This window comes from Macrobrachium nipponense, chromosome 13 (genome assembly GCF_015104395.2).
Source record: "Macrobrachium nipponense isolate FS-2020 chromosome 13, ASM1510439v2, whole genome shotgun sequence".
Classification (NCBI taxonomy): Eukaryota; Metazoa; Arthropoda; class Malacostraca; order Decapoda; family Palaemonidae; genus Macrobrachium; species Macrobrachium nipponense.
Window position 1 is genome coordinate 38,923,738 of NC_087206.1, and position 14,280 is coordinate 38,938,017.

A 14,280-nucleotide genomic window follows, 5' to 3' on the forward strand; every position below is an offset into this window, starting at 1 on the left:
ACACATCGTAGTCGATAACTTGAAGGGGAGTTTCAAAAGCTGCCTTTTTATCATATTTCTGCACAGAAATAAAAATACCCTATTCGTAATACAAATTTTCATACCACATTTTAAACATAAAAGCATAAACATTTATAAAATCGACACATCGATCGCTAATTTGCACTTTTTTGCCGCCGTCTGCCGCTCTCCAAAAATATTGTTTAAAAAAAAAAAAAAAAAAAAAAAAAAAAAAAAAAAAAAAAAAAAAAAAAAAAAGTGTGCAAATTTAGCGATCGATGTGTCGATTTTTCAAATGTTTATGCTTTTATGTTTAAAATGTGTATGAAAATATATTGCGTAAAGGTATTTTCATTTTTGTACAGAAATAAGATACAAATTAAGGCAGCCTTTGTAAATACGCTCCACGTTGTCAGGGGATGGTTTTTCATGTTCGTTCTTGTCCGCCAGTTCCGAAAAATGCATTGTGTTATTAATTATGCATCTTTTCCATAAATCCTTTAAAAAGTTATACATTATTTCACTGTATCCAAGAATATTGTATGTATTCTCCATATTATTGTATTTTTAAAATACTACGGCAAACTTAAGCCCGTATTCCGCGGAGCGGCCAATGTTGTGGTTTGAAATCAGCTGATGAATACGAGTCTGTTTCACCATAACGCAATTCTGAGCGAATGCTCTTGCTTCTAGTTAGCATAAACGAAAATCTAGATACTTGACTTATATGAGACAAAGTTATTTTTCCTTATACAGCGTGTTTTTAGGTGGAAATATTTATTGAATATGTCTAAGTTTGTGAATGTGAACTACTATTTTTTTTCGTAACAGATTACGTTGGCGGCATGTTTATTGCGTAAAAAATTACTTGATTCTTCCGTTCGCAATACGTAATCCTTTATATCATCGTAATACGAACTTTACGTTTATTTATCTTATATCGGCGTGAAAACCAAACAGTAAAATGTGTTCTTTCAAGCACAGTAGTTTTGATTAAAATGATTTTATCCCAATTTTATCTATGGTTGTGTGTGATGGCAGACGTTTACTGCAGTTTTATCCTTGTTGCCGATGTACGATAATAGTCATTAGCAGCTTGAACAGTTTTCTCAGCTTCAGTCATAATTAGGTTTAAATTTAACGGTATATTTCCCGATTGATCTTTAATCTATATGATCTCTGATCTATAGCGAATAAAGTTATTACATTAAGATATCTCAGTTCTATTCTATACATAACGCCATTTATAACAAATACGGTAATGTTGCACTGTAGTACGATGATCGAAATACAAGCCAAACAGATGTTATCCAGTTCGGTTGTACTTAGAAAAAATAAAAGTAGTTTTCTCGTTCGGTTGTTCATGGTTGTACACGTTCACGCAATGAGTATAACGTTAAAACCATACTTTCACCATTCTCTTTTGCTGTTATTGAACTTATGTAACTAGAAGATGGATAAAGTTAGGCCATTGTAATTTGATCTCTCATAAAATCGAACTATCGTAAGACTAATGATCGTAACCTGAACACTACAGCTACCTGTACACTGTATAAACTTTATTATATCTTTATATACTCTAGACACACATGTACTGTACAGTAAATTCTATAGTACTATACTGCATAAATATAATTTTACTTATTGCGCCGTTGTGGGATTACGGCGCCTTTGACTGGTCTAGTTTCGAAAGAAGGTGTGCGGCGGCGGCCGCCTAGGCTTTAAAATCGCTCAGCGTCGAAAATCGCTTGGCGTCGGTGGCCAGGAACGGAACCCCTGCCGCTAACCGAGGGCCACCTGTGTAATTATATATATATATTATCTATATATATATATATCTATATATATCTATATCTATCTATCTATCTATATATATATATATATATCTAAATATCTATACATATATATATATATATATCTATATATCTATATATCTATATATATATATATATATATATATATATATATATATATATTATATATATATATATATTATATCTATATATATATATATATATATATCTATATATATATATCTATATATATATATATCTATATATCTATATATATATATATATCATATAATATATATATATATATAGATATATATATATATGTAATATATATATATATATATATATATATATATATATATATCTATATAGATATATATATATATATAGGGATATATATATATATATATATATATATATATATATAGATATAATATATATATAGGATATATATATATATATATATATATATATAGATATATATATATATATATATATATGATAGTATATATATATATATATATATATATATATATCTATATATATATATATATATATATATATATCAATATATATATATATATATATATATATATATATATATCTATATATAGATATATATATATATATATATATAGTATATATATATATATAGTATATATATATATATATATATATTATATATATATATATATATATAGATATATATATATATATATATATATATATAGATATATATATATATATATATTATATATATATATATAGATATAGATAATATATAGATATATATATATAGATATATATATAGATATACTATATATATATATATATATAATATATATATATATATATACTATATATATATATATATTTCTGGGCTTGGCCGTGTCGCTCCGTGAAATAGGTTCCTTTAGCACTATTTCTAAGGTAAAATATTGTTATAATACCAGAGAACTGCTAAATTGGAAATGCCAGAATACTCTGGCTCACTCACCTTTATTAAAAGGCGTTGGTATGGTTTCTGGGGCGAGTGAAACCACTACCACGGGTCCTCCAATTAGCCTCACCTACATCAAAAAACCTCAAAAAGAGAGGAGCTGACCTACCGCTCACTACCTGCTACTGTGTAGCTAGTGCCTCGAAGTCATTCCTTTGATAGCACTACTACGCTGCACACACTTTTTCTTTTGCTGTGTTGTGTTTCTCGCTTTTTGGAATTTTATTTCACCATGGATCGTCAATCTGCTTCTGCATCCAAGTTAAGTACTGCTGTTATGGTTGACACTATTTAGGGAATGCCTTTGGCTTTTTTAACCGAATTATTTAGGTTTTTCTGATTCGTCGTCCCATGCGGCTTCGGCCTCGAGCTGCCATTACAGCGTGCCCCTTTGTGTCTCCTCATTTCGTGTCTCACATGGTCTCCCATACCTAGTGAACACGATTTTTTATAGCAGTATTGTGATATCATTGTTTTTTTATATATATATATATTTTATATATATATATATATATAAATATTATATATATATATATATATATATATATATACATATATATACATATATATACACTGTAGATATAATATATATACAGAAAGTCCCCGGTTATCAGCGGGGTGCTGATAAATGAAAACCGCCATTAATCGAAACTCGGCAGTTTATGGCACTTGATAACTGGTTAATAGCACCTCTTAGGTATGTTATGGTGCCATAACTCTAATATCAGCACCTTATGGTGTCGGTGCCATCTCTATTATCAGCTTCTTATGGCGCCAATAACCGAAACTTGGCGCGTTTTGCGCCAAAAAACCGGATTGCCATTAACCGAGTCTGCCGATAACTGGGGACTGCCTGTATATATTATTTTATTCATTAATTATGAAAGATATATTAAAATATGCAAAATACATGTACTAAACATGAATTAATCATGACTTAAACACAGACATTACAATATACTAAATATCAAAATGAACTTGGATTACAATACTTTCAACTACTCTGATCATTACTTTTGAGAGGTATAGTAAAGATCTAATTGTGTATATCTGAAAATAAAATGCTGACTTACATATTTTTATTATTGTACTACATGTCATAAAATGAAAAATGTTTTTGATAAAATCATTTTGTCACAATTAATCCTTCATTTGCAAAAAATAGATAAATATGACTAAAAGTTTTTAAATATTACTTTCCATCAAGGAACAATGGCACTTCTGTTGGGCACTAAAGTAAATGAAGACAATTTCCATCTAAATAGGATCAACAGATCATATAAAAGGTATATGATAATTTGTCTCTCATAGGACTATAAGAGCAATGAACAAAATTATCTATAAACTTCTCTGGATGTGCTTATCAGGACATTCAACTGTCCAAACCTGTCAATACCATATTTAAAATAAGTTCTCAAAATTTGGAACTGGGTGCACCCCCTAAAACAACTTTGCCTGCCCATGCAATAAAAAAGGTCCAATTCTTTCAATGTTGGCCCATGGGTTTTTGTATGGAAATTTATGATAGTCTAACTTGTGTTGTTAAACTACTTTACTATAATATAATAAATCATAATCTGATGTTCCGATTACATAGCAAACAGAAGCTTGTCAACAAATCTTTGGAAGAATGCGTACTTGTTACTTAAATTTGTCACATTGAATATTTTCCGATAATAGTAAGCTGCACTGCAATCTATAAAATTGTGATAATAGTAAGCTGCACTGCAATCAATAAAATTGTTAAGTGTGAATAAATGCTATCTGAATGGTACAGCTATAAAAATTATTGTTATACTGTATTTCTACTTTAGCCAAGGATGCTAATATTAACTTATTTTCCAAGGATGAATTTCACGTTCTTTTCATTTGTCCACACTTCTTTTCCCCATAAAATTTGTAAAAAAAGGCCTTCAGCAATACTGTGTATCTCAAAACTTATTTGATCTGTGTGATCATAAATTGACTGGTACTGTATAAGTCTTGGAAAATAAAAAATACAAAGGAAATTACATTTATATTGATGAAGTAGTATACCTTTCAATATACTACTAATTCAAAATTGTCTTTTAGTTGTTTACAAGAAATAGCTTTGTATCTAAAATTTGAAAGTGATATCAAAATGTTTAAAGGCTTTAATAATAAGAACCCACTAAATGCATATCAAGTAACTAACAGAGAGAGAGAGAGAGAGGGAGAGATAGTAAATGCTTTAATGCTAAAAGAGAATTAACAATTAGAACACACCATTAACTGTGAGTCTGCTTGTGAATTCGCAAAGAGGAACGATGTGCACTTCGAAAAGGACAGAGATTGCAAACATACGGTTTTTCTCCAGTATGCTGCCTCATGTGTGAATTCAGAGTTTCTTTAGTTGAAGCTCGATAAGGACACTGAAGACATGTATAGGGCTTTTCTCCTGTGTGGGTGCGGAGGTGTTTTAACATGTAGTCCTTTCTAACAGCAGTATGAGAACAAAAAGAGCACTGATAAATCCCATTATTCACAGCAGTTCCACCATACATCCAATCGTTGTAGCTCAAATCCACCTGCAGGAGAGGCTTTTCTTAGTAAGCTAATTAGCTACTACTTGCATGTGACAAGGAAAAAACTACACAACTCATGAAAGCAAACCAAGAAAGATTTTCTATTATGCAGGTACAGTAAAGTGAACATAAAACAGAGTATAGTATCATAATTGTAGGTGTACTATAAGATGTGACTTGTTTTTTACAAAAAGGATAAATAACCACCCTGCATTAAATATGGCTGAAATAAAAATGATAAGGAAATAACTACAAACCATAAACAGAGTTGCAAGCTTCCATGATTGTGATCATCATCTGGGCAAGACATCCTTCAAATTTTCTTATTTTGCCATCTGAGCCATTATATCTTTGCCTTAGATGGGTGTTTGTTAATAGACTCCAAAGATTTTGTTTACTTTTCATATCTTATTAGCAATATTTTTTTAACAATTAGATAGTATACATAGCAGCAATATTACTACACTCTAGCGGCGATTTGTAACAGCTACGCAATGATGCTAAACCCTATTGATGATTCTACCAGCTATCTAAGTGCATGGAGTGGAATTCATTCCCTGGGTAATTTTACCCTACAATTTCCAGTTTAAGCACATGGTGCAGCAGGAACACAGTAGTGCAACAACATTCAATTCAGGCAAAATGTCAAAATCTATGACCAAAGAGCATGGGAGTAGGGCACTTGAAAGTTTTTATTTTTTTGTTTTAATTTACAGAGAAAGTTTTTTCTCGAAATACTTTTTTTCAATGCACAAATGCATCTAATACATAGGCAAAGAGGGAAGCAACAGACATACCAATACATATTATATCTTCCCTTCTCAGATGACACAAGGTTTCATTAGTATATCAAAGCATCACTGAGTAATGGTTTACATATAGTTTTAAAGGAAACACATTACAGTAAAAAAGATTCTCCTTTTATTTATATCCAAATCTTCAAACAGACACAAATGTAACAACATGAATTTACTTAACTACAACTTCAAGAATTATGAAAACACGAAGGGGTTCGCATACCTTATGATATGTACATATGTGCCAATTTTAAAAGTACTCTTCAAAGAAGATGAGTCTAAAAGCTACCCAAATAGTAGTAAATGCCAAGATAAATTACTACAGTATATAATGAGGCATAATCTTCACAGCGGAAGAGATGTCACTGGTAGAAATAATCAAACTTAAATTTTTCCTTTTTTCAACTGAGCACACATTTTTTGATAGAACAGACAACAATTTGAACTTCATAGTATAAAGTACAAATAATGTTTTAACTTAATATTTTGCAAATAATTATGAAGGTTAAAAGAAACAAAAATTGTTAAAATAAAATAAAAAGGGTCTCTGAGATTCCACCCACTGTTCCCAAGCTCTATCTTTCACATATCTATTCACCTTCAGGCTGCCATATCTGGTAGCTTTTTTAAAATGAGATCTGGTTTTCCAACTCTTCTGATGCTAACTGGAGCCCAGTAACATGCACTACTATCCTGGGAGTTGTGCAATGGATATGTCTAAACCATCTCCATCTTCCCTTTACCATTAAGTGTCCAACTGGTTTTATGGGGTTCACATTTTTGCTGTCCACTTAGTCACAGATTTTTGTGGAACACATTATATGCATTAACTTTTCCACAGGAACCTTCACTAATTTGCATATTTTTTCTATGGACCTTATCTCTTAAATTGTTACAAATTTGCTTCTTTTTTTTCCCTGGAGCAATACTATTTATTCACTTATTGTTGTATTTTTTCATATTGTATTTGTGACTAAATACTCATTTTTATGATAAAATTAATTACAGCATACTTATAAGGTAGTTATGATCTAGTATTAAGCTCATTCCAGGTTGGGCCCCATGCTGAACATAATAGGTCTCTCTCTCTCTCTCTCTCTCTCTCTCTCGGTGATGTAAGTTGTATTTGAAATGATATTCCTGTAAAGATATACGATGATAGAGCATACTGTACAATATATTTAAAATATTCACTATTTATTTTCCTTTTATTTTCCAGTAAAAGCAGACTGAAAAATAAAATGAAAACAATTAGCAAATATTCAAGATATTTTACATTGTACAACATGCTTTATCATAAAAAACCTATGGAATGTACGTTCGCATTATTCGCAGAATTTTTCATAGAGAAATATTCACTAATTACCGATTTTCATATTTTCATTACAAAATACACTTCATGTATTTGCAGATTTTAGCCATTCGTGGGGGGTTGTGGTCCTTAACCCCCTGAATTCAGGGGGATGAATATGAATGTATGTGTATAATTATATATAGTACATACATACACACATATATATGAAACCAGTCAAAATTTCTGCACAATTCATTTGCCCTATATGTAGTACATACTAGTAAAGATGTGTGTGTAGGCCAGGTCTTCATACATCAGTTATAATGGTGTTTTTGTTACATACTTACACAATCTTTTTTTTTTATCAGATTGTTACCTTCCCTCTTAAATCATAATTGTTTTGTTCGTTTTAGGTAAACCAGAGAGAGAGAGAGAGAGAGAGAGAGAGAGAGAGAGAGAGAGAGAGAGAGAGAGAGAGAGAGAGAGAGAGAGAGAGAGAGAGAACTCCTATAGTACTAGAGTCAAATCATGAAATCATAAAACAATGATTGTTAATGTTGCCTTGTATTCTGATTGCTGTAGCTGCAAGGCCTTTCTTTCAAAAAGATTAGAAATTTTGACATTTGTTTCCCTAGAAATTTTTACTGTACTCTTGGTATGGATGTAATGTAACTATGTATATCTTCCATATATATGTACTGGTATTGCCAGATATATGAATCCTGAAATTTTTGCACTAGGTATCTAGCAATGTTGGGAGAGTAATTTTCACAGTATATATGAGTAGATAATATTAAAGAAAATCCACTCGTGAAGGTCTTGGCTTAGAGAGGAGGATCCTTAAAACTACTTTTCCACCTACTAACTTGGATAAAACAGCAGACAATTTTGGAATTTATCTCTTCACCCATTATTAAAGTAATAGGAACCAATGCATGTCTGGCCAGTTTGGGGCTATTAAGTAAGCTGTTCCTTTGTAGGTTAGGAGTTGCTCAATACCCTCAAAATCTGGAACTATGGAGGAAAGGGTATATCGTCCCTCCATCTGTTCCAGTCTTGTAGAAAGGCATCTCTTGCTGAAGCTTGCCTGGCAGTTTGTGATTCTCTTATGTGGCAAACAGGTCCACTTCCATTTATGGAAGCATGTTGAAATGTTCTGCGAGTGGTTGTCCAATTCCACTCTGTCGAGGCTGTCATTTTCCTTGATAGGGAGTCTACTATTACAGTGAGACATCCTGTAAGGTGAATTGCAGACAAGTACCACTTCCTTTCTTGTCCCATTGAAGGATACCTAGCATTACCATACTGAGAGGAGGTGAACTTAGTGTCTCTCTTCTGGAGGTTTGAATTTTTTGAGGCAAAAAGATAGCCATCAGCGCTACTTGCTTTAATTGTTAACATAGAATTGTAGAGTTTATTTTTCCTTTCTTGTTAATGTAATGTATAAAACATTTTATTTCATTCAATATATTTACATTATAATCTTTTGGTTCAAGTTTGGCTGTTAAATTATCCATGACACTCATATACTCTTTTGATAAAGTCTTTCTTCACTTTCTGCATCATTGTTATCTTGCTGCTAAGCTAGTTCGCTCTGAAATGAACGATAAACGATTATATATATTATTATATATATCTATATAATATATATATATATATATATATATATATATATATATATATATATATATATATATATATATATAGGCAGTCCCCGATTACGACGGGGGTTCCATTCTTGAGACACGTCGTAAGCCAAAAATCGTCGTAAGCCGGAACATCGTCAAAAATCGTAAGAAAACCTTACTTTTAATGCTTTGGGTGCATTGAAAACTATGTAAACTGCATTTTTATGGCATTTTTCATAAAAAAAAACCTTGAAGTATTGATGATTTTGCATTTTTAGTGTCATATTTCATCTGCCAGATGAGCGTTTTAGGCGTCGTAACCCTGGAAATAATGTCTGATGAATATAATTGAAAAGCGTCGTAACCTCGGAACGTCGTAAGCCGAGATCGTCGTAACCCGGGGATGCCTGTATATATATATAGATATATATTTATATATATTATATATATATATATATATCTATAATATATATATATATATATTTATATATATATATATATATATATAAAGATAAAATTATATATATATATATATATATATATATATATAGTATATATATATATATACAGATATATATATATATATATATATATATATATATATATATATATATATATACACCACACACACACAGTGGTACCTCGACATACGAAAAGGCTCAACTTACGAAAAACTCGAGATACAAAAGCAAATACGAAAAATTTTACAGCTCTACATACGAAAAGTTTTTCAAGATACGAAAGGTTGTTGCTGTAAAGTCCCGAGATTTGCCCGGACCACCGAGAACAATTTTAAAACTCCCGCATCGCCAACTGAGTAAACTCGCCACCATCCTCCCGCTCTCCCATTGGTTCTTGATGCTAGTCACCCCATAAGATCCTGCTCTCCTATTGGTCAGCATCTACACCTTGTGCTTTAAGTATTCTATTGGTAAAAGGATGCTGTAAATTGAAAAACTTATTCATGCAATACATTTAATAAAAAAAAAAAAAAAAACATTAGGTAAAGATAGAATAAAGAATAGAAATGAATGGTTATTATACTGTTTGGTAGTTTCAGTAGTTGAAGAGAGATAATGAAAATTTATGGCTCACTGTGTACTAGGAATAGTGATTGCTTGGCGATTGTTCGATACTCGTAAGTCCTGGATGTAAACAATCGATTGGAAGGTTTTTTGTTTGTTTGTTTGTGTATTATAGGTAATGATTAATTAATAATTATTTGAAATGAGTACATACTGATTATTTATACATTTTTTGGCATATTCTAAGCTTTTAGCTTCTTAGGTTTAGATGTCAGAATCACAGATTAGGCTACAGTAGCAACCGCTAACATAGGCTAGGCTTATTGCTAAGGGACATATGCTAAAGTCCAAATATATGCAGTAAAAATGGGGTTGAACATTACATGCAGTTGAATATTACTCAAGTATGTACAGTATTTTGCCTTTTTGGAGTCATATTTCTTCCATCGGATCGGCGTCGTAACCCTAGAACATGTGTTGTAGGCCTAGAAATATAATTTACTGGGATGTTTTTGGAGTTCTTGGAACGGATTAGCCATTTTACATGTAAAATGTGGTTGAAGATACGAAAACCTCATGATAAGAAGGGCGCCTCGGAACGGATTAATTTCATATCTCGAGGTACTACTGTGTATATATATAGTATATATATATAATTATATATATATATATATATATATATATATAGACACACATACACAGTAGTACCTCGTACTTCAACTTAATCCGTTCCAGAAGGCTGTTTGAAGTACGATTTGTTCAATATGAAACAAATATCCCCATAAGAAATAAAGGGAATCAGATAATCCATTCTAGCCAACTAGAAAAAGTCCCCTTTTCACATTTTTTTCTATTATTAATGTGTTCAAAAGTTAAATTACGAGTGTGAAGTAATGAAACAGTACGTTATATGAAGTAATATTTTCTAAATTTTTTTTCTATGTACCATTTACGAACTGTTTGGTAAAAATGGCACCGGCTGGCTGGGGGATGCAGGGAGGAGAGATGGGAACCCTTTGAGCAAACCAAATTGGTTGCAGTATGCAAAGGTTGATAACAAAATCAATTTTATTCACATATTAGGTAAAAAGGAATCGAAAGTGTGTGTGTCCAATTGTGACTGACTGACTGACTGACTGACTGACTGAGAGAGAGAGAGAGAGAGAGAGTAATCGGCATGTTTACACTTGGATCTTAAATGCACGAAAGAGATTAGTTATGCCACAATACACCAACTTACTGTGGGCAAACGGCAGACTTTTAAAACAAACGAGGAATTTTGCAAACAAATAAGGTAATAAGTCCAGAATGCAAGAAAAGGAAAGAGAGATAAAATTACTTTTCACAAGGAAGCCGTTTCAACAAACAATCGAAGACATGCAGAAGCTGAAAGCGGCGCCAGTTTGTTTATCACTGAGCTGAGTTACTTTTACAGTAGTAAAATATCGTAACAAGCATTTGTCACTAAGAAATGGGCGAATATTCATCCCAGATCAGCTGATAGTTAGTGGGAAGCAGAGCCGTTCTCTCTCTCTCTCAGCGCACCAAACAACAACTCAAGCAAGCTTTTTTTTTCTCTTTTTGCTATATGCATTTGTTTTCATGTTTTATCATCATGTTAAATTTATTGTGAAATAATCTTATTTTTTATGTGAATTGGTACTGCTTTTACATGCATATTACAGTAAAGATTTTACTCTCTTCTTTCCTCTACAATACCATGACACACAATAACTTAAAATAATTCATTCATTATTCCTCAAAAATATAAATGCTCCCTCCATCTACCTCAAGTTAGCTGTGTATCACCGCAATGACGAATGATTTTATTAATCATTTGTGCTAAATTCTATTGTGAAATGCTTTGTTCATTCATTTACTATTTGTTAATATTGTTTAACTAGATCGTCTCACTCGGTGCACTGAACACTGGCTCAATTAAGACCTTTTTTTCTGTATTGCATTTGTTTTTCATATCTTATCATTATGTTAAATTCAATACAAAATTCCCTTTTTATGTGAATTGTTATTGCTTTTACATGCATGCAGTAGTATTTTATCTTTCTCTCCTTCTCTCCTCAACATATCAACGCTCCCTCGTTCAGTCTCAAGTCAGCTGGGTGTGATGTCACTGCGGTTACATACAATTTTATACATCTTCTATGCTAAATGATATATTCAAAGCTATATTTTATATTAAATGCTTTATACTTTTATTTATTTTGTCAAATATTGTTATATTTAAACTATATATTGCAAATGAAAAAAAAATTAATACAGTTTAACTTTTAAGTGCCAGTAGACTCTCGAATACAAGTATAAACTAGATAATCAGTCAGTTCGAAGTACAAGCATTTGTTTGACAAACAATACAAAATTTTCTAAAAAATTTTGTTAGAAAAACAGAAAGTTCGACAAACGAGGTACCACTGTATACATATATACGTATACAGATAATATTTATATATACACACATGTGTATGTACAGGCAGTCCCCGGGTTATGACAGTCTCGGCTTACGACGTCCCGAGGTTAAGGCGCTTTTCAATTATATTAATCAGAAATTATTTCCAGGGTTACAACGCATGTTCCAGGGTCACGACGCCTACAACACTGATCTAGTAGATCAAATATGACACCAAAAATGCAAAATAATCAATATTTGAAGTTTTTTTTTTTTTATCAAAAATGCAATAAGAATGCAGTTTACATAGTTTTCAATGCACCCAAAGCATTAAAAGTAAGGTTTTCTTAGGATATTTTATGGTGTTCCGGCTTACGACGATTTTTGGGTTACGAAGCGTCTCAAGAACGGAACCCCCATCGTAACCCGAGGACTGCCTGTATATGTATACGTATATATATACATATATATAACCAACATTTTCAGAATAAAGATTTGTCCCTCTGGAATATAATGGTTTTTATAATCATATTTACTGCTCTCATGTGTGCATTAACTTATGCATGCTCAAGGACTTCCTATGTGCAGTTCTGAAAGAACATGAACTGCAGGCATAAGGTTTTTCTCCTGTATGCTGCCTCATGTGGTCAGTAAGTGACTCTTTAGTTGATGACTTATACGAACAGTGGAAACAAGAAAATGGCTTTTCCCCTGTGTGAGTGCGAACATGCTTTTTAATGTGGCATTTCCTAACGGTAGAATACGCACAAAGGCAGCACCAAAAAACCCTACCAGATGCAGTAGTGCCATCATTCGTCCAACTGTACAAGTTCGAATCCACCTGCAGGAAAGAACATACTTAGAAAATGTACTGTACAGATCCTCCAAAATGAAAGAAAGAATTTACAAACATAGTGACTGTTAAATAAATACTGTAATGTACTAAATTAACTTCCTAAAATAGTGAAAAAGAGGCAGGCAATATGTGAAATGAACCAAAGAGCCTCCATGATGATAGAATAAAATGTTCTTGATCCGAGGGGCAAAAGTATGCTAGACCTGATTTGAGTTCTGAACATCCATTATAAATTCTGGAAACCTCATAAAACACCTGTGCAGGCAGTCCTCGGTTCTTGGCAGGGTGCTGATAAGCGAAAACCGTCATTAACCGAAACTCGGCGATTTATAGTGCCAAATTTCGGTTAATGGCGCCTCTGTTAAGCATGTTATGGCCCCATAACTCTAGTATCGGCACGTTATGGTGCTGATAACCGAAACATGGCCCGTTATGGTGTCATAAATCAACAATTTTATGGCACTAGACAAGCCCCATAAAACCGGATCACCATTAACCGAGCTTGCCAACAACCGGGGACTGCCTGTACTATGTACTGAAATTTCCCACAAAAATGGCAAAGAAAAACTAGATAGAATATGTATGTATTCCATTTGACAAGAAAAGCTGTCTCAATATTGAAGCTGCCAGACAACAAGCACTGAAAATAATGGCATAAGACTCCAACAAATTCTCAAATTCTATTTCATATTAAAATGGAAAGACATCAAATAATGCAGAGTACCAGTTACTCAGTGTATATTTACTCCATGACAATAGAAATTTTGAGTGAAAAATTATATACCCTCAATGAAAGCATCACTCTTGTAATAAAAAATAATACTAATTCTATGTAAAACGAAAAGCCTTAAAGCAATATATGACACCTTTTAAAAGAACAAAACCAGATATTGCCAGTTACTAGAGGTGATACACAAAATATAACCAAAACAGATAA

General features: G+C 32.1%; 1 protein-coding gene across 31 annotated transcripts in view; it reads right to left on the reverse strand.

The window, feature by feature from the left end:
• Positions 1-14,280, reverse strand: part of LOC135225753 (zinc finger and BTB domain-containing protein 24-like) — a 526,510-nt gene that overhangs the window by 241,258 nt on the left and 270,972 nt on the right. For 2 of the 31 annotated variants that reach the window (XM_064265191.1, XM_064265189.1), the window contains exon 6: positions 13,280-13,328. The exons of 28 other annotated variants lie outside the window; for them this stretch is intronic. In XM_064265191.1, the coding sequence (XP_064121261.1) occupies positions 13,280-13,328 (49 nt within the window). Of the gene's footprint in view, positions 1-3,992; positions 5,343-13,279; positions 13,329-14,280 lie in introns of those variants that run through there. One more of the 31 variants, XM_064265175.1, reaches the window with a different exon arrangement.